The sequence below is a fragment of the Sapajus apella genome, unplaced genomic scaffold (genome assembly GCF_009761245.1).
Source record: "Sapajus apella isolate SASKATOON/1434 unplaced genomic scaffold, GSC_monkey_1.0 scaffold2, whole genome shotgun sequence".
NCBI classification, from domain to species: domain Eukaryota; kingdom Metazoa; phylum Chordata; class Mammalia; order Primates; family Cebidae; genus Sapajus; species Sapajus apella.
In genome coordinates, this window is record NW_022436942.1 from 2266833 (window position 1) to 2286117 (window position 19285).

The 19285-nt window shown below is 36.7% G+C and overlaps 2 protein-coding genes across 10 annotated transcripts in view; one reads left to right on the forward strand and one right to left on the reverse strand.

The window, feature by feature from the left end:
- The window catches only part of FGFR1OP2 (FGFR1 oncogene partner 2), a 27396-nt gene extending 26066 nt beyond the window's left edge, over nucleotides 1-1330 (reverse strand). For 2 of the 6 annotated variants that reach the window (XM_032284061.1, XM_032284055.1), the window contains exon 1: nucleotides 997-1072. The gene's annotated coding sequence lies outside the window, so the exon portion shown is untranslated. Of the gene's footprint in view, nucleotides 1-994 lie in introns of all 6 variants that reach the window. The other 4 variants (XM_032284046.1, XM_032284039.1, XM_032284070.1 and 1 more) reach the window with 4 other exon arrangements.
- Nucleotides 1331-1380: 50 nt separating this feature from the next.
- Nucleotides 1381-19285, forward strand: part of INTS13 (integrator complex subunit 13) — a 32207-nt gene continuing 14302 nt past the window's right edge. The window contains exons 1-8 of one of the 4 annotated variants that reach the window (XM_032283982.1): nucleotides 1381-1940; nucleotides 2926-3161; nucleotides 5056-5130; nucleotides 10555-10757; nucleotides 11161-11241; nucleotides 13579-13681; nucleotides 15136-15264; nucleotides 16937-17021. In XM_032283982.1, the coding sequence (XP_032139873.1) occupies nucleotides 2937-3161; nucleotides 5056-5130; nucleotides 10555-10757; nucleotides 11161-11241; nucleotides 13579-13681; nucleotides 15136-15264; nucleotides 16937-17021 (901 nt within the window). In that variant the 5' untranslated portion in view covers nucleotides 1381-1940; nucleotides 2926-2936. The remainder of the gene's footprint in view (nucleotides 1941-2925; nucleotides 3162-5055; nucleotides 5131-10554; nucleotides 10758-11160; nucleotides 11242-13578; nucleotides 13682-15135; nucleotides 15265-16936; nucleotides 17022-19285) is intronic. The other 3 variants (XM_032284010.1, XM_032284000.1, XM_032283991.1) reach the window with 3 other exon arrangements.

The following is a 19285-nucleotide window of genomic DNA, read 5'->3' on the forward strand; positions in this document are numbered from 1 at the left end:
CAGGTTCAAATTGGCAGGAGGGACAGATACATAAACAAATAATACAACCTAATAAATACTGCAGAAGAAATGTTTCAAACGCGTTGGGAACACAGCGGTATCAATTCACCTGCGGGAGTCTGAGAAGACAAAGATTTATGATTTGGGTTTTGACAGGTGGTAAAACAGAGGAACAGTAGGCATTCTAGACAGATGCTACTGCATTTACAAAAGTACATTGTTGTCAAAGTGCATGGCATGTTTGAGGAAACAGACAGTATAGTCTGGTATGGTCAGATATTAAAGCAAGATTAAAAGGTAAAATGGATCGGGACAGACTGTAAAAGATCCTGAATGATGATGTACTTAACAATTAGGATTTGATTCTATCAGCAATATGGTTACTAAAAAGTTTAAGGAAAGAACAGAGATAAATATGTATTTTAGAATAACTCTGGAAGGACTGTAGTAGGGAAACCAGTGTAGGGCAAGGGGCAACTACAGTAATTCTGGGGAAAGAAAAAATAATACAGTGCAGTGAGTGGAAATGAAGAACCAAGAATGATTCCTGGTTTTCTAGTTCGGATAACAGGACAGATAAGGAACCATTATCAGGGATGGGACAGAGAAGGACGACAGGAAGAGAACCAGAAAAAAGTAATGCCCCTTGGAGAGCAGTTTCAAGAAACAAGTTATCTTCATCAAACGCTGCTAACAGGTGACTGAAAGGGTCCCCCGTCCGGTGGTGAGCTCGCAGGTGGGTAAGGCAGGAAGAAAGCAGATACGGAAGGGTTAGGGCCAAGGCTTTTCATTAAACTTTCTGAACAGCAGCTCCATTAAGAGGAGCTCGGAGCCGGGGGATGCGAAGAAAAAGTCCGGCTCCCGGGAGCTCGGAGCCCGCGGCTGGAAGTGGCCGAGCCGGCGCCGGTGGTTCCAGAGGCGCAAGGCACCGGCCTCAACGAAGGACGCCCGCGACTCGCCCACCACCGCTCTTGTCCCTGGATTTAGTCTACTTACTCTCCTCTTAGTCCCTCGCAGGCTTCAGCTGTGGCGATCCGACGACTCAATGACTCAACCAACCCGGACCTATGCACCCAAGGGAAGAGACTGCGCGCCTCTAATCCGCCTCCTTAGCGAGCAGACGCAGAACCAGACAGAGGCAGCGGATGGGTGGCCGGGAGGCAAGTGGTGTTCAGCCCCATCACCGGCTGGGGAGACACCTCCGCCGACCGCCTCCGACCGTCGCGCCGGGAGGACTCCAAGCTCGCGAGATTTCCTTCCTCGCGTTACGGTGGGGCAGAGCCGACCCCTCGTCGGTTTGCGCGAGCAGGCGGGGCGGGGCCCTTTTATGTCCCTCACTAGTCCTCCCCTCTCAGGTTTTCACTGGGCCTCTTGCAAAGTCTCGCGAGTTTTTCCAGGGGAAAGCGGCCTGGGTGGAGAGACCGAGAAGGGGAGACGGAGTGGGTGGGCCCTACGTTTAAGGTGCCGTGGCTGGTTTAGCCAGTGCTGTGGTTGGTACTTCGCTTTTTGGGAGGCTTTCAGGTCGCCCAGATCCTTCTTCCCAATGGGTGACTGGGAAAATTAGCGGGTGGAAAATCTCGAGGGGTGGAGGCTTTTTTTTTCTCCTTGGCCCCGCCCTCTTCCTGTTCGGCGACTGAGGCGCCTGGCCCTCCGAGGGGGAAGGGAGGCTTGGTGGGGTGGTGGGGGTGGCTATCGGAGAGCGCTGTGCGCACGCGCGAGCCCGAGTGTGTGAGTGTGCACGCGCACGCGCGCTCCTGCACTTAGGAAGCCTGGGAAGGACCGGTGTGCTAGGAGATGATCTGGGAAAGCACAGTCCCCTGTCTGTGACACCAGCCACTCCCGACTGTGCGCTGACTCTCCCTACCCAGCCAGCAGCCTTTTCCAGAGAGGCTGTGGTCCATAGCGTCTGTTCGTTTTCACTTCCAGGACCAGGCACGAAAGTAAGCGAACCTCGAACCTGAGGTCTTCCCTATCCGCTCACCTTGTATTTTCCACCACCTACCCTCCAGCAAAGTGGGTCTAGAAGGCTTCTCAAAGAGTTTTGCATGAAGGGGAGATACGTCTGAAAGCAGGAGGTGAAAATAGCTGGATCTTAAGAAGTCAGTTCGTTTTGATGAACACTTTGGCTTTGCTTGCCATGTGCTTTTCGAATGTGAATTGTCTATTCAGTATAAGATTTTGTTAGCAAAGCAGGGGAGTACCATATGCTCTGTTTTAATAAGAAAAAGTTTTAAAAGTTCCTCCTCCACACCAGTGTGATGGTAGCAACTAAGTTTTTCTGGTGTGCCTGGTAAATTACTGTGATGTTCAAAAGCTAAGGGAAGAGTGTGAAGTTGGGGTGCTTATCCTAAGGCGAAGACCTGATATGCGTTATCTTAGGAGATGTTTTATCTTTGTTTTGGCCTTTTCTTTTGCTGTCACTTCTCTTTCCTGTTAATTCCTCACCCCTAATCCCCAGTCCCCCTTTTTCAGAAATCTTCAAACATTTTCCGTGGAGGGAATCCCAAAAATACTTTCTTGGGGTTTATATGTGACTAATGTCAATTAGGAAGGATCATAAAAGTGTATTTGAAGAGTATTTGTCATTATGCTTGGTATATGTAAGGGAATCAAATATAATTAAATGTCAAAATGTTTTCTTCTGACAGTTTTAAGTTCCTTTTAAAAGCAAAATCAAAAATGTATGCACTGGTAATTTTGTCTGTGCCTGGTAGAGTGACAGCCTAATATGGTGTTTTGATACAGTTGCTTTCTGGTTATGACTTAATTAAACTGTCCTTTGTGGACAGATTTCTTTGAACATATTATTCGTGTTCCCCAGCAAGTCTTCTTGAGGGAAAGACAATCTTCTTGAGAAAATTAGAAAAAATTTAAGATATTAAATGTTATATATAAATATTTGGCTAATATATTTTCCCCTTACAGGTTAAAACAAAATGAAGATTTTTTCTGAATCTCATAAAACAGTGTTTGTTGTGGATCACTGCCCTTACATGGCAGAATCATGCAGGCAGCATGTGGAGTTTGATATGCTTGTGAAGAACAGAACCCAAGGAATCATTCCTTTGGCTCCCATATCTAAATCATTGTGGACTTGCTCAGTAGAATCTTCCATGGAATATTGTAGAATCATGTATGACATATTTCCTTTCAAAAAGCTGGTGAGTGTAAAATACAAACAAAATCATGATTTTGGGATGTACTTAATTGCATAAATGATTTTTTTGTATATGAATTTGCTATAGATTATGACTTCAGTACTTAAAAATGTGGTACAGAATGCTGCCCTTTGGGATTAATATATAATGGATATTTAATTGGGGCCAGTAATAATAACAGCTAATAATTATTGAGCACTTACATGTGCCAGACATATTTCAAAATGCTTCGTATTTATTAATTTCTTTAATTCTCATAACAGTCCAGTTAGGTAGGAACCGTAATAATTGAAGCAATATTCAAAATCTGTAACAACCTGTGTAGAACACAGGCTGACCATTGAGAGCTGTTGTCAAACTGTGCTGGCATGTATCAGCTGAGTGTCTTATTGCTTCCTGTTGTAGATGGAGAAACTGAGATAAAGAGAAGAAACTTGTCCTAAGTCACATAGTTACTTAGAGGCAGAGCCAGAGTTTGAACCTAAGCTGGCTGGGTGCTTGTAGTTTTAGCGAATATATACTAAACTGCTGTACGGTTTAGACATGTTAGAAAGAAATACTTTTAAGAGTACTGAGTGGAAATGGTTTTATCAGTAAGAAGAGAAATTGATGATTGATAGAAATTCCAGGTATTAAAGTTATCTTAGATTTCAGTATCTTAAATGTCTGATTTTGGGAAAGTCATTTGGATAGCCACAAGTGGAAGACTTGTTTTCTGTCTCAGCAGCCTAGGCTGGGACCTAGCCAATTCTTAGACTGAGGAAGATAGGGCAGTAAAGGTGAACATAGTCCAATATTATACATTCAGATATATTCCAAATTAAAATATAAGCCCTTCTTAAAATTTGTGTGCATTCTATGTAGGATAAAAACATATAATGAGAGGGAATATAACTGATTTAGAGCACAGGCATGGTCAGCTACCAGCAGTGTGACTTGGATCATTTCTTAATCTCTCCAAGCCTCAGTTTCCTCCCATGTAAGTGTAACATTTGCTTCCTTGTTGTAAGCTTTAAAAGAGGTAAATCTAAGTAAAGTGGCTTGTAAAATATGTCCCTGTCAGATAAGCCTTTTGGGGAAGGAAGGAAAACTGGTATTTCATGGATGTATAGGAAAAAAGATCATAGATTAGATCATATTTTCCAGAGTAAACAAAGAAATCTAACCTTCTACCCAAAAAGGAACATGGGTCAGAATCATCATTTGATAAGTTTTCAAAAATGGTTCTTGTCATTATCTTACCTGATAGCAGATAATTTCAAATTTTCAAATTTGCATTTTTACTTTAAAACTTAGCAGAAAGTCCATATCCATTATTTTGGCTTTCAGTGCCCTATATGATACAGCTCCTGCCTATTTCTCTGAGTTTGTCTCCTCCCCAACTGCCTGCTCTGACTTTCACTCTTTCAAGGGTATATGCTTAGAGGACTTTGCATTTGTTGTTTGCTGTACCCAGATTGCCTATCCCTGACTTTTACAGTGGCTGGTTTCTTTCATTCATTTTGGATTGCCTTCAGTTACCACTTCTATGGAGAGCCCTTCTCTGACCACCCAATCTAAAGTAGCTAAGTTATTTTTTATAGTATGTATCACTCTCTGAAATTATCTTGTTCATTTATTTGTTTGTATTCTTCCCACAGTGCCCTCTGTCCCAGTAGACTCCCTTCCCCTGACTTTCCCCACATTGTGAGTGACAGAACTTTTTTATTCATCACTCTATTCCCATATACCCAGTGCCAGCAGTAGCACCTGGCATGTATTCTACATTTTATAACTATAAAATGAATGAATGAATGAATCAGTGAAACAGTGTTAGAAATTACATGTTATTTTAAAATACATTACTGATTGAGTGAAATTAGAGTTGAACACTAATTGTTTCTTTGGAATTTATTAGGTGAATTTTATTGTGAGTGACTCTGGAGCACATGTTTTAAATTCTTGGACTCAAGAAGACCAAAATTTACAGGAGGTATGATTAGATTTTGAGCTGTGGCCATTTGTAAAAATTATCTAAATGTGGTAATGCTTTTTAAAAAATGACCAATTTTTTAAATCACTCTAGTATTTGCATATAGTGTTAAAATGCCAAGTAATATTAAAAGAAAACAGCTATCTCCATTCTAGTCTTTCCCTACACCCAGCACCCCCAACCAAACTTCCATTTTTTAGCGGTTGTCGTATTTACTTCCAGATTTCTAAATAACGTGTTTTTATTCCTGTTTATTGAGTTATCTGTTTATTTATCTACTTATTTATTTATTTATTTTGAGTCGAAGTCTCACTGTCACCCAGGCTGAAGTGCATTGCGTGATCTCGGCTCACTGCAGCCTCTGTCTCTCAGGTTCAAGCGATTCTTTTGCCTAAGCCTTCCAAGCTGGATCTGCAGCTGGGACTACAGGCATGTGCCACCTTGCCTGGCTAATTGTGTATGTTTTAGTAGAGACAGGATTTTGCCATGTTGACCAGGCTGGTCTCGAACTCCTGACCTTCATGTGTGTAATGCTTGCCCCCTTCTCTTGTGTTCTCAATATGAAATATATCACAATTTTTGGTTATTTCAAAGTTACATGTTTGCATAATAACATCTACATAAAGTATTATTCACTGTTAAGCCAAGTAATATATATGATTATTTCCTTATACAGCTGTTTATTTCTGGAATTATTTGTTATTTCTGTTTTTTCCCCTTTGTGTGTTTTGTTTTCATAATATCCATTGCTGCTTTTCTTCATACTTCTACAAAACTGCCTAATATTTTGATGTGTTAGATAGTTCAGCAGTTTGATTTTGTCCCCTCAGGAGCTTCTTGGAGCACAGTCTTCTGCTCCAGTTTGAACTGGCTGCTTTCTAGGCCCACTGAACTGCTGTCATTCTCTCCCTATTTCTCAGATCCCATTTTTTTCCTCTGTCTTTATGTAATCTTCTGTTTTGGTAGAACATAACCTCCGGAATTCCTGTAGTTTACCTTGCCCTTTGCTGATACTTTGGGTGTAGAAATTTCATGTTGGAAATAACATTTTCCTCAAAATTTTGAGGGCATTATATACTCCACAAAATTGTAAGTTTTATAGCCTCCAATGTTGAGAAGTCTAACACCATTTTTTTTAATATAATTTCTCCCTGAAAGCTGTTAGAATCTCAGTGATGTGCCTTGGCATTGATCCATTCTCATCCATTGTGCTACGCTTCATATTTTCCAGTACAGGAAAATTTCCCTGCATTGTTTCATTAATAATGTTCTTGTCTCTGTGTCTTTCAAGAATACTCATTCCTGGAATGTTAGACCGCTTGCATTAAATTCCTTACTCTTTTTCTCACTGATCATCTCATTGTCAGTCATTCTGCTTTTTTTGAAGCTTTTAACCCTTCTATAGAACTCTTTACTTGATTGTACTTTTAATTTCCAAGAACTTTGACCTATACTCTAATTATGTCTGTTTTCATCATATCCTTTTCTTGTTTTATGGGTATAGTTTTACCTGTAGGCATTAACATTAGTTTGACATTTTCTTTTGTCCCTTTTGTGTTCTCACAGTTCTTTTCTTGGTGAGGCTTTTATTAAATGCCTGCTGACACTTAGCTAGGCAGTCTTATTTAAAAGCAAAGCACTAAATGGCAGATTAGAAAATCTGCACATTGTGGAGTAGGTATCGCTGACTATACTTCATTGTAGTTTAAGCTGATTGTTTGCACTAGGGGACCTCCAAATATTGGAGTTGACAGATGGTCTCTCCGGGACTGTTCAGGGTCTCCAGATCTCTTCTACTCAATTATCTGTATGCTGTAAACTTGGTTGTCAGCTCTTTGGGGGCTGGGAGAGGGTAAGTTACATTTCCTCTGTAGCATTAGCATATATTTCCGATGCACCATAAGCCTTTCATAGATAGTGGCTACGGTATTGGACAGCACAGATAGAGAACATTTTCATTGTCACAGTAAGTTCTGTTGGGCAGTAATGATTTAGTATTTTATCTTTACTCTCTTAATGTGCTTTTGGTATCCTGTTTGATATAGGCTTTACCCATATATCCATGTTTGATACCTTTCAGGTTCAGTTCTTCCGAAGAATGTGATTCTGTATCTTTTGGGGTAGGGGAGAGGTAGTTACTTACATGGGTAGGATGTAAGTAAGATCTGGGAGTCAACGTTGTTCCTTAAACTGACTTCAAGCTATTGACATTTTTAGTATCTTGCCTCACCCCTGCTTTGTTTGGTAATTGGTGCCTCCAGTTTGTGAACTTCTTCTGGATTCTGCAGGGTATATTATTTTGCCTTTTGCCTTGTACTGGCACTTAGATTTCTGTGCATTCAGTCCTATTAAGTTCATCACCACTTTTTCATCCGTTTTTATACATCTTTGTTACATCTCTCGTTTATTGTTGTCTCTTCTTCCATTCTCTTCATGCTTGTAGGTTTATTCTTTCTTTTTTGGTTTATGTTGTTTTTTGTTTTTGAGGCGGAGTTTCACTTGCTGCCTAAGCTGGAGTGCAATGGTGTTATCTCGGCTCACTGTAACCTCCGCCTCCTGAGTTCAAGCAATTCTTCCTGCCTCAGCCTCCCAAGTAGCTGGAATTACAGGCATCCCGCTAATTTTTATAGTTTTAATAGAGTCGAGGTTTCACCATGTTGGCCAGGCCGATCTTGAACTCCTGACCTTAGGTGATTCACCCACCTCAGCCTGCCAAAGTGCTGGGATTACAGGTATGAGCCACCGCACCAAGCCCTGGTTTATGTTTTTTAAAAAGTAAAATCCCTTCTATTTTAGTGGAGGAAGCAGAAATCAACTCATGCTCAACCAGTTAGGTTTATGTTTTAACATTATTTGTCTAAAAATACTGAGTTATTAGTAGCATATGTTCTTTGCCATTATTTAATTGGGTAGAAGACTTCAGTTTATTAGATTCTTCATTGATGAATATGAACAACACAAGAAACAGGCTTTAGTGAAATAATTGAACACATTACTTGAATTATTTTATGTCAAAATTTTTTTGTTAATGGGTGCTATACAGTGGTAACAAGCCCATCTGAGGTTTCATTTTTTAATTTTTTGTTTGTTTTCTTTTTCTTTTTTTAAAATTTTATTTATTTTATTTTTCTCTGAGGTGAGTTTTAAATAGAGCACTTTTAAGGAAAATGTGTTTTATCATACTGTTTGATCTTAAAATATTTGTGATTAGTATTGTAAGATATGTAAACATAGCTAGCCTTTCACTCTTTTGAGGTAATTCACTCAAGCAGGCTTCATTGGCTTGGCTTTGCACTAATATCATTCCAGAATGTTCTTAATACACTATTACTTGAAAAAGCAATTTTAGGAATTCCAATACATTTCCACTGTACTGTCTTTTTTAAATACTGTGAAAGAAGCATTTACGTTTTTCAAAGGGTACTGTGAAAGAAGTGTGAAGGCTTTCTAGCAGTATATGAATAAAAACAAATACAAATCTGTGTAGATTTCTACCTACTGACTGCACCTCTGCAGTGCAGTAAAGGCATGCATTTGATGGATAGGTGTGCTGGTCATAAAGGAATTCCTATTTCTTTCTGCTTTCTCAAGGTGAAGGTACATGATATCCCATTCATTGCTTTTAAATTGTGAATGGAGGGGGAAACTTCAGTTGTGAAAGCAACTATGTGGCAAATCACTGGTGTTCAAGAATATGTGAAAGAATTTACGTTTTGTATAAATTATGTATAACCTTGTCTATGTTTAATGTTTAGCTTTGGTTATCCATGTAACACGTTTTCCACATGTTATAGATGTTTCCGTGTCTCTATATCTATCCTATGCCAGTACCATGCTATCTTGATTACTGTTGCTTTGTAGTAAGTTTTAAAAATAGGAAGTATGACTCTTCTTACCTTGTTCTTTTTGAAGATTGTTTTGACCAATCTGGGTCCCTTGCAATGTCATGAATTTTAGAATCACCATATCAATTTCCACAAAGAAGTTTGGGGTTATGTTGATACTGTAGGTCAGTTTGGATAATATGGCCATCTTAACAATATTAACTCTTCCAATCCATGAACATGGTATGCTTTTTTCCTTTGTTTAGCTCTTTAACTTCTTTCAACAATGTTTTGTTATTTTCAGAGTATAAGTTTTGTACTGCTTGTTAAATTTATTTCTAAGTATTTTATTTTTATCCTGTTTACAGTGGGATTTTTAAAAACAATGTCATCTTCAGATTGTTCATTACATGTATATAGAAATACAGTTGGTTTTGTGTATTAATCTTGTATAATACAGGTTTGCCGAACTTGTATATGAGTTATAATAGTTTTTTAGTGGATTCCCTGGGATTTCGTAAATATAGGATCATGTTATCTGCAACATAGAAATAGTTTTACCTTTTTCTTTCCAATCTGGATTCCATCCTTTCTCTCTTCCTCCATTTCTCTCCCTCTCTCTCTCCTTCCCTCCCTCTCTCTCTTTTTCTCCTTCTTCTTTCTTTCCTCTTCTTTCCCCTCCCTTCCTGCCTTCTAGCCTTCTTTCTTTTTTCCTTCTTTCTTAACTTTGTTTCTTTCTCTGTCTCTCTCTCTTCTCTTTCTTTCTTTCCTTTCTTTCATCTCTCTCTTCATCACCCAGGCTAGAGTTTAGTGGCTTAACTCCTGGGCTCAAACACTCCCTCTCCCTCAGCCTTCCAAGTAGGTAGGACTGCAAGTGAACAGCACCACGCCTAACTGATTTTTTAGTTTTTGTTTTCCTTTTTTGAAGAAACAGTGTCTTGCTATGTTGCCCAGCCTGGTCTTGAACTCTTGGCCTCAAGCAGTTGTCCTACCTTGGCTTCCCAAAGTACTGGGATTACAGGCATGAGCCACTGAGTTTGGCATGGATTTCTTTTCTTTCTTTTTCTTTCCTATGGCCCTGGTTAGAACAACCAGTACAGTGTTAAATTTCAGAAGTGGTGAGAGTAAACATCTTTGTTACTGATGTGTCGGGAGAATTCATCCAGTCTTTCACCATTAAGTATGGTGTTATCAGTGGGTTTTTCCATAGGTGTCCTTTATCTTCTTGAGGAAGTTTCCTTCTATTCCTAATTTATTGAGTTTTTTTTTTTTTTAAAGTATGAAAAGGTCTTGGATCTTGTCAAGTGCTGTTTCTGTGTTTATTGAGATGATTATGTGATTTTTATTTTATTGATGTATGATGTATTATAGTAACTAATAGTTATATATTAAAGAAAGTTTGTATTTCTAGAATAAATCCCACTTGATCATGGTGTATAATTCTTCTTTGTGTGTTACTGGACTTGGTTTGTTACTATTTTTTTAAGAATGTTCGTGTCCATGTATGTAAGAAACGTTGGTGTGCAGTTTTCTTTCTTGTAATATTCTTATCTGAATTGCACATACTCTTGTCAACATAATTGTTTTCTCCTTTACTTAGCTAATGGCAGCATTAGCTGCTGTTGGGCCTCCTAATCCTCGGGCAGATCCAGAGTGCTGCAGTATTCTGCATGGTCTTGTTGCAGCAGTGGAAACTCTCTGCAAAATTACCGAATACCAACATGAGGCTCGTACTCTACTCATGGAGAATGCAGAACGTGTTGGAAATAGAGGACGAATAATCTGCATTACTAATGCAAAAAGGTGAGATGTTGATTACAGCAATTCTTTCACTGTGGAAATTTTAAGGTCCTGTTGTAGTTTTTCGAAAAACTAGGGACAGCATGTTTACATGTTTACACTTAAGAATATTACAAGTGACCTTGCTGATTTTTTTTTTTATTATTTTGCATTTTAATATTGAGGCTGTGTTTCATTCTAAAAAAAAAAATACTTATCGAAAACTGTTTAGTTGGTAATCATGTAGGTTAATATTTTTTCTGACTAGCTTTTCACTTGTTTGCTGGTATGACTGAGCACACTAAATGTAGTCCTTATTGAAGTAACTTTAAATGTCTATAGCAAGATAATACAGCTGAAGAGTGTTTTGAACTTTTTCTCTTCCTGTTTATTCCTTTAAATTTGCTATATCTTTTTCATGCCATAGTGATAGCCATGTGCGAATGCTTGAAGACTGTGTCCAGGAAACAATTCATGAACATAACAAGCTTGCTGCAAATTCAGATCAGTGAGTATAATGAGTATAACATAAATGAAATCAATATGTTCACTTTGATAGTTATATGTATTTCACTATAATTATTTCCAGTGACTTAAAAGTGATTGGTAGCATTTCTCTGAATTCTCAACTGACTCAACAAATTAGTGAAAAAATGTATGTTTGATCAGAAACTTTTTTTTCGTTTTCCCTTTCACTTTAATATTTTACTTTTCTCCCACAAGAAAGGTGATCAAAGGGATAAAATAATACGTAGATTTATAATGTGTATTTGTTTTGATGGTTTATTCTTATAGTTGTGTTTCAGATTTATAAAATGTGCTGTGTATAATGGCCTATGCCTGTTATCTCAGCACTTTGAGGGGCTAAGGCAGTCAGATAACCTGAGCTCAGGAGTTCAAGACCAGCCTGGGCAACATGGCAAAACCCTGTCTCTACAAAAAAATACAAAAATTAATTGGATCTGGTGGCAAATGCCTGTAGTCCCAGCTACTCAGGCAGCTGAGGCAGGAGACTTGCTTGAGCTTGGGAGACAGAGGTTGTGGTGAACCGAGATTTTGCCACTATACTCCAGCCTAGGCGACAGAGCAAGACCGTGTCTCAAAAAAAAAAAATATTAATTTTAATTTTTTAAAAAAATTGTAAAATATGCAAGTTGTTCATGGCATTATTCAGTATTTACCACATCTAAACAAGTAGTTACATTGTGTGACTTTTTAAAAACTTTTTCTTTTTTTTTTTTTTTTTTTTCCCTTTATACTGACACTAGTACTTTTGATTAAACGTTTGAGTTTTTCTTCTACACCAGTGAATTCTCCAACCCTGTGGATACCAACTGTGTGCCCTACAATTCAGTTATGACACTCCTTGGAGTTAATACAGACCACACAGATTAGTTATTGCAGGTTCAGTTCCACAAGACTGTAGCTCATTTAGACACCAGTCTCAACCAGTGGTTCCCCAAGTTACCTACACTTTTGTCTGACTTGGCTACAAATTAGGTGTTTCCACAACCTCCTCCTTATGTTTAATAATTTCTTCTGATGGCTCATAGAATTCAGGGAAAGACTTCAGTTTACTGATTTATTTTAAAGGATACAGATGAACAGCCACATGAAGAGGGTGAGGTTGGAAGGATCCAGGTGCATCAGCTTCTGTCCCTGTTGACTTGGGGTGTGCCACCCTCCTAGCACATGGATGTGTTGAAACTCTCTGAGCCCCATACTTTAGGGAATTTTATGGAGGCTTCATATAAGGATGATTGATGATTAACTCAGTATCTAGCTCCTCTCCCCTCTCTGAAGGATAGGAGAGTATGGCTGAAAGCTGACAAGCTTCTAATCGTTGCTTGGTCTTTCTGGTGACCAGCCCCCATTGGGTAGCTGTCTAGGATTCCACTAAAGTTGCAATCAGTAGAAGAAGAGATGCTCCTGTCACTCAGGAAATTCCAAGGAACTTATGAGCTGTGTGTCAAGAACTGGGGTCAGAAACCAATTATTAGAGCAAAAGATGCTCCTAGCATCCCTGCTATTTAGGAAGTTACAAAGATTTTAGGAGCCCTCTGCCAGGAAGTATGGGCAGAGACCAATTTGTATATTTGTGATTGTGTCACAGCTAATAAAGACATGTTTGGAACTATTGCAATGTGGACTTCTTTAGATTGATTATTAATTTTCTTAGGTATTATTGTTATGGGTAGGATTATTCTCACTAGGAAAAGCATGCTGAAATGTTTAGGACTACATGTCGTGCCCTCTGCAACTTATCTCAAATGGTTTAATTAAAAAGTGTACATCTACTTAGGTATAGTATATAGAGAAAGCAAATATAGCTGACAGTGACGCTAGGTGAAGGACATATGGGTGTTCATTAAATAGTACTTTTCTTTCAACTTTCCTTTAGGTCTGGAAATTTCAAAATAAAACGTTGGGGGAAATTTTTAGTATTACTATCTTATATTCTTAGAAATAGCAAATTATAGCTAATGGTTAGTATTGCCTGATTTTATCCTTAAAAAAAATTACTATAAGGGAAATTAATACAAGATATATCCATTTTCACTGTTGCAGTTATCTATTGAAAATTATACTTAATTGTAAGAATTTTTTCTTTATTTTATCCTTCAAGCACAGAAAATCATTATTTTTGCATTTGAATTAAATTTGTATACTCATTAAGTATTCATATAGGTATAGCAATTACATACACTGCCTTTCTAATATTTAGCTTTTGGGTTAACCGTAATATCTGATTACAGCAATATGCTGTTTTAATATGTTAAGGTTTTAATAGTTTACTTGCCTGAGTTCCCTACATACTATATATTCTTATATTTTAAGTGAAAAGTTTCCCTTTAAGTCTTATGCAGATTCAAAAATGCGAGTTGGTCTTGATCCATACTTACCCGGTTGGTGAAGACAGCCTTGTATCTGATCGTCCTAAAAAGGAGGTGAGTGTTGAAATAATGAAAGAAAAGATCACTGTGGTTAATAATAAATACTGAGAAGGGTTATCATTAAAATGGTCCATTGGCAATATTTTCTGCCAAGAAAATATTTTGAGTTTTCAAAGTAAATCTCTATGGCAAGCCATCTAGTTTGGTTCTTTATGATATAATTGTAGATTTTAAAGTGTTTTCTTTTCTGCCTGCTTCTTGATGTTTATCAAAATGTGTTACAAACCATGCATAGTTTGTATTGTTCCTAAAATTTTAATTACTTTAGTGATTATTTTTATTCTATAAAAATCTTTTCTCCTTACTAGAAAAGCAGTACATTCTTTACCAAAAATATATTCCAATAAAAAATTAATTTTGCACATTCAGAGGGAAAAATCTTATTTTCCAATCTTGGTTTTACTTTATAAATAAATTTGAATAAGGTAATTGTGAATATTACCTTATTTCATGAATTTTTGTAGTTAAGTAGTATTTTTAGTCATTATTGCTATCATTGTGTTTTTAAGTAGTTCCAGTGTAAGCCTCTTTTTTATTAACTTTTTTTGCCTCTTTTGATAATGTGGTAATGTTAGTTTTATTTTATGATAATGAAAAATTTATTTCTAATAAATATTATTGCCCTCAAATAAGTAAGATTTTGTATTGTCTTGTATACTACTCTGGCTGCCTTATTTATTGGTAACAAAATGAAATTTTTATGGTGATTTCCACATTCTTTTAGTTTTATCTGCAGTGGTTTGTCCTCCCGACAAAATAAATTATTTTTCTACAGTATACTTCAAATCCATTTTGCATATCGATAAAAATAAGTAAAAATTATAAAGAAGCATATTTAGCTGGGCGCGGTGGCTTACGCCTGTAATCCCAGCACTTTGGGAGGCTGAGGCAGGCGGATCACAAGGTCAAGAGATCGAGACTATCCTGACCAACACGGTGAAACCCCGTCACTACTAAAATACAAAAAATCAGCTGGGCATGGTGGCGCATGCCTGTAATCCCAGCTACTCAGGAGGCTGAGGCAGGAGAATTGCCTGAACCCAGGAGGCGGAGGTTGCGGTGAGCCGAGATCCCCCCATTCCACCCCGGCCGGGGGAAAAAGAGGGAAACTTGGTCTCCAAAAAAAAAAAAAAAAAAAGAAATATATTTAAATAACAGACTATTCTACTCTAAATTTCAGGAGGACAGGGATTGTGTCTGTCACAGCTATGTTCTATCTACTCACAGTTTCTGTCATATAGCAGACTGATTAATATGTGTGTGATGAGTGAATGAATGAATAAATGAAAATATATTGCTAAAATAATTATGATTAATTTATGGATCCTTTTTTCAACCTTCAAAAAGTTAAAAATACTTAATTTTAATGGATTTTTAGTAAAATATTTGCACTCAGTTACAATGAATTAATATTTTGTGGATTATTTTTCTTGCATATTTTTCTGTAGTTGTCCCCAGTTTTAACCAGTGAAGTTCATAGTGTTCGTGCAGGACGGCATCTTGCTACCAAATTGAATATTTTAGTACAGCAACATTTTGACTTGGCTTCAACTACTATTACAAATATTCCAATGAAGGTAGGCAGTTCTTTTTCTTGCTATTTTGAAAGCCCTGATTTGCTTTTTAAATATTTGTTTGAGGCTGGGCACAGTGGCTCATGCCTGTAATCCCAGCACCTTGGGAGGCTGAGATGGGAGGATCATTTGAGGCCAGGAGTTTGAGACCACTCTCATCAACATAGTAAGATCCCATCTCAATATAAAAAATATATATATAAATAAAAAAATAATTGCTTGACATGTGTTATTTATTTTAATTGAACCTTTACCTTTTCTCCCCATATCATATTTTCTATTTTGCTAGCCCACATTCAATGTCTTTGACCAGGTCAGTAAATAATAAAAAGCAACCAGAAAGGATCACAGAATAAAATACTATATTTTTGTTTTCTAATAAGAACATGTTATATGAGCTTTTTTTTTAAAAAAAAGTTGTGCTCTCATTGTTTTCATCAAAATATATTTTCTGTTTTAAATTATTATTCTGTGATTCTTTTCCTGACAGCTGTGTAATTAGATTTTGCTTACTTTGCATATTCTAGTGGATCTTTTATTCTCTATATTTTTGTTGTTGCCCACCCAGTATGAAGGAGTTTATAGCTAATAGGTCTAACTAGGAGAAAATAGCTCATAGTTCTAAACTAGTTTATTACTCTCTAACTGAAAGACCATAGATGTGTGCCCTGTGATTTTACTGGTGGATTTTTTTAAGGAATCTATTGCTACCTATTCATTATATTAATATTATCACTAAGTTGTTTTAGGGCTAGCACAGTGCCTGGCCTGTAGTAAGCTTGAATGAGTTTGTACTGAATTAAATTGAATTTAATTGTATTGATTATGTTTGCAAACATAAAGTAGCCACTATATCAAAAATTCAAATTTTTGTTACAGTCCAGTTTCTATTTTCTGCCACTATATTATGAACAATAAATTGTATGACAAATATAATTTTTTATTATTCATTTCTTAATGCCGTTGGCTGATTTTTCAATACAAATTTTAGGCATACCCTGTAGAACCTTTTGGATGCAGAAGCAATTAACAAGTAAATAACATAATAGGTACACTTTAATATATATAATGTCATATGTTATAAGAAAAATAATCTGATAGCTTGCCTGTTAAATTTGATCATATTTGTGTGCTACTGGTGTGACTCTTCAATCTTTGTGTTTTCTGGAAAATAATGTTGAAATTCCTATTTGCTATTACTGAAAACAAGTTACTAAACTTGTTTATTAGTTTGTGTTTTCTATAATTGGCATTTGCTAATTCACCGTAGGTATTTAAAGATGCTATTTCCTCTTTTTAACAATGATTTCACTTTAAATTTATGTAAATCATTTCAATTACATTTTATTTGTATATAAAAAATATTGGTAAGACAATGCCTTTGGAGCAAAAATAAATTCAAAATTTCTGAATTGGTCATCTTTGTTAATTCTGACATAATGTAAAAAAAAAATCATTAAATACTTTATTACCTGTATATAGCCAGTAGTTTTTTAATGGAGTTTATGTTGCATGGAAAATGTGCATCTTTAAATAGATTGTCCTGTTTTTTTAGGTAATTATTATTGAATGTATTTGACCTCATTTTAAACAAAAAGCAAAATGAATAATTAATAATTTTATTATTTTGAAAGCAAAATCAAATTATTTTAAATGTTTGAAATTTTACTTCAAGGAAGAACAGCATGCTAACACATCTGCCAATTACGATGTGGAACTACTTCATCACAAGGATGCACATGTAGATTTCCTGAAAAGTGGTAAGAGACATTTGAAAGTATTATTTTGTAGGATCTGACATATGAAAGCATATTATAGTAGTCCCCATATCCTCAGAGAAGATACTTCAAAACCCCCAGAGGATGCCTGAAACCTTGGATGATCTTCAACCCTATACTGTATATACTGTTTTTTCCCTATACATACATACCTATGATAAAGTTTAATTTATAAATTGGGCAAAGCAGGAGATCAATAACAATAATAATAAAATAGAAAATTATAACAATATGTTATAATAAAAGGTAAATATAGTCTCTTGGTCTCCCTCTCTCTCAAAATATCTTATTGTACTGTACTCATCCTTCTTTTTGGGATAATGTGAGATGATAAAATACCTACATTATGAGATAACTGAGATGAATGATATAGGTGTTGTGATATAGTATTAGGCTGCTATGGACCTTGAACACAAGCATGGTGATCCCTCGACAGTGGATCTGATAACCAAGAGGGCTACTAATAGGCTCGTAGCGTTTATAGCATGGATATACTGGACAAAGGAATGATTCACTTCCCAGGCAGGACAGAGTGTCATAGGGTGAGACTTCATCATGCTACTCAGGACAGCATGCAATGTAAAACTTATGAATTGTTTATTTTTGGAATTTTGTATTTAATATTTTGGGGCTGCAGGCCGGGTGCAATGGCTCACAACTATAATTCTTTGGGAGGCCAAGGTGGGCCGATCACTTGAGGTCAGGAGTTTGAGACCAGCTTGGCCAACAAGGCAAAGCCCTGTCTCTTCTAAAAAAATACAAAAATTAGCCAGGCATGGTGGGGCATACCTATCGTCCCAGCTACCTGTAAGCCTAAGGCAGGAGAATCTCTTGAACCTGGGAGGCCGAGATTGCAGTGAGCCAAGATCATGCCACTGCACCCCAGCCTGAGCAACAGAGCAAGACTCCATCTCAAAAAAAAAAAAAAAAAAAAAATATATATATATATATATATGTGTGTATATATATGTGTGTGTATACATATATGTATATATATGTGTATATATGTATATGTATATATATGTGTGTGTGTGTGTGTGTGTGTGTGTGTGTATATATATGTGTGTATATATATATATATATATATATATGTATATATATATTTTGGGGCTGCAGTTGACCACAGGTACTGAAATCATGGAAAGCAACACAGCAGATTAGTGGGAGGACTACTGAAATAGCTTTGAGAAGTTCTTCAGTAAACAAACCTGATTGACTTTAGTTCATCCCTGTGCAAACTTATCTGTCAATATCACCTGTTACTGGCCATGGAACTAGTGTCTTGTAGGATTTACTTTGGAAAAGACAAGGCTAATAGAACAAATACTGAGAAAGACAGCCATGGCTTTCTCAAAACTCATGACAGCTTCTTTTGCGTGCAAACCTTGAGACAGGGAAAAGAATAGGAGCAAACTCAAAAGAGTGATAGACTTTCAACTTGGCCTAGAAATTAAATTTTGAAATTTAAATTCGTTTTTTTCTCAAAAAATTATTTTAATCCATAGATCTCATCTCCCAAACTGTGATTTCTGCAACTGTATTGGCTTGGTTTAGGGGAGAAGACTCTGGAGTTAGGAGATAAGTTTTAGCTAAAGCTTTGCCACCAACTGGCAAGTCCCATATGTTTCTAGACATGTTTGTGTGCTTATGAATTAAAGATGGGGGATTAGATGAGCTGTATTCTGTTTAATCCTAAAATACAATGAAAATTTTAAGACTTGAAGGTCATTTTAAAAGCCTTTATGATGCTTTGACATTTGGTTAAATTCTTTAGAATGTTTTCTAGTAAATTGATGCCAGAGAAAAGGTTAACTTTGATTATGTTATATGCATCTTCTGAAGCATAATCATGAGTCAATTGTGACATTTGTTACATGTCTGAGGAAGCTTAGAATTAACCTAATGAGTTGCTAACATGAAAGAAACCGTTACGATAAAGGGATATATAAATGTTTAACAAAGGAATGTAGATAACATGTTTTTGAAAATATATGACATGGAAGTTGCTACGAACCTGTGATGTGATGTCAGTTTTTAAGATGTTATTTTAAAAACTTACAAAAATGTCAAAAATATCCTTTGTAACACAAAATAGTTTTCTAAAATAGTTGTTGACTTGGCCTGTAGTTATATGCATTACATGTGGGCACCATGTGTCAAATGTTATTTTAGCAGTAGGAGCAGAGTACTATGGGAACATAGAGGAGGCTGCCTGTGGTTGTACCAGTAAGAGTTAGGCAGGCTAC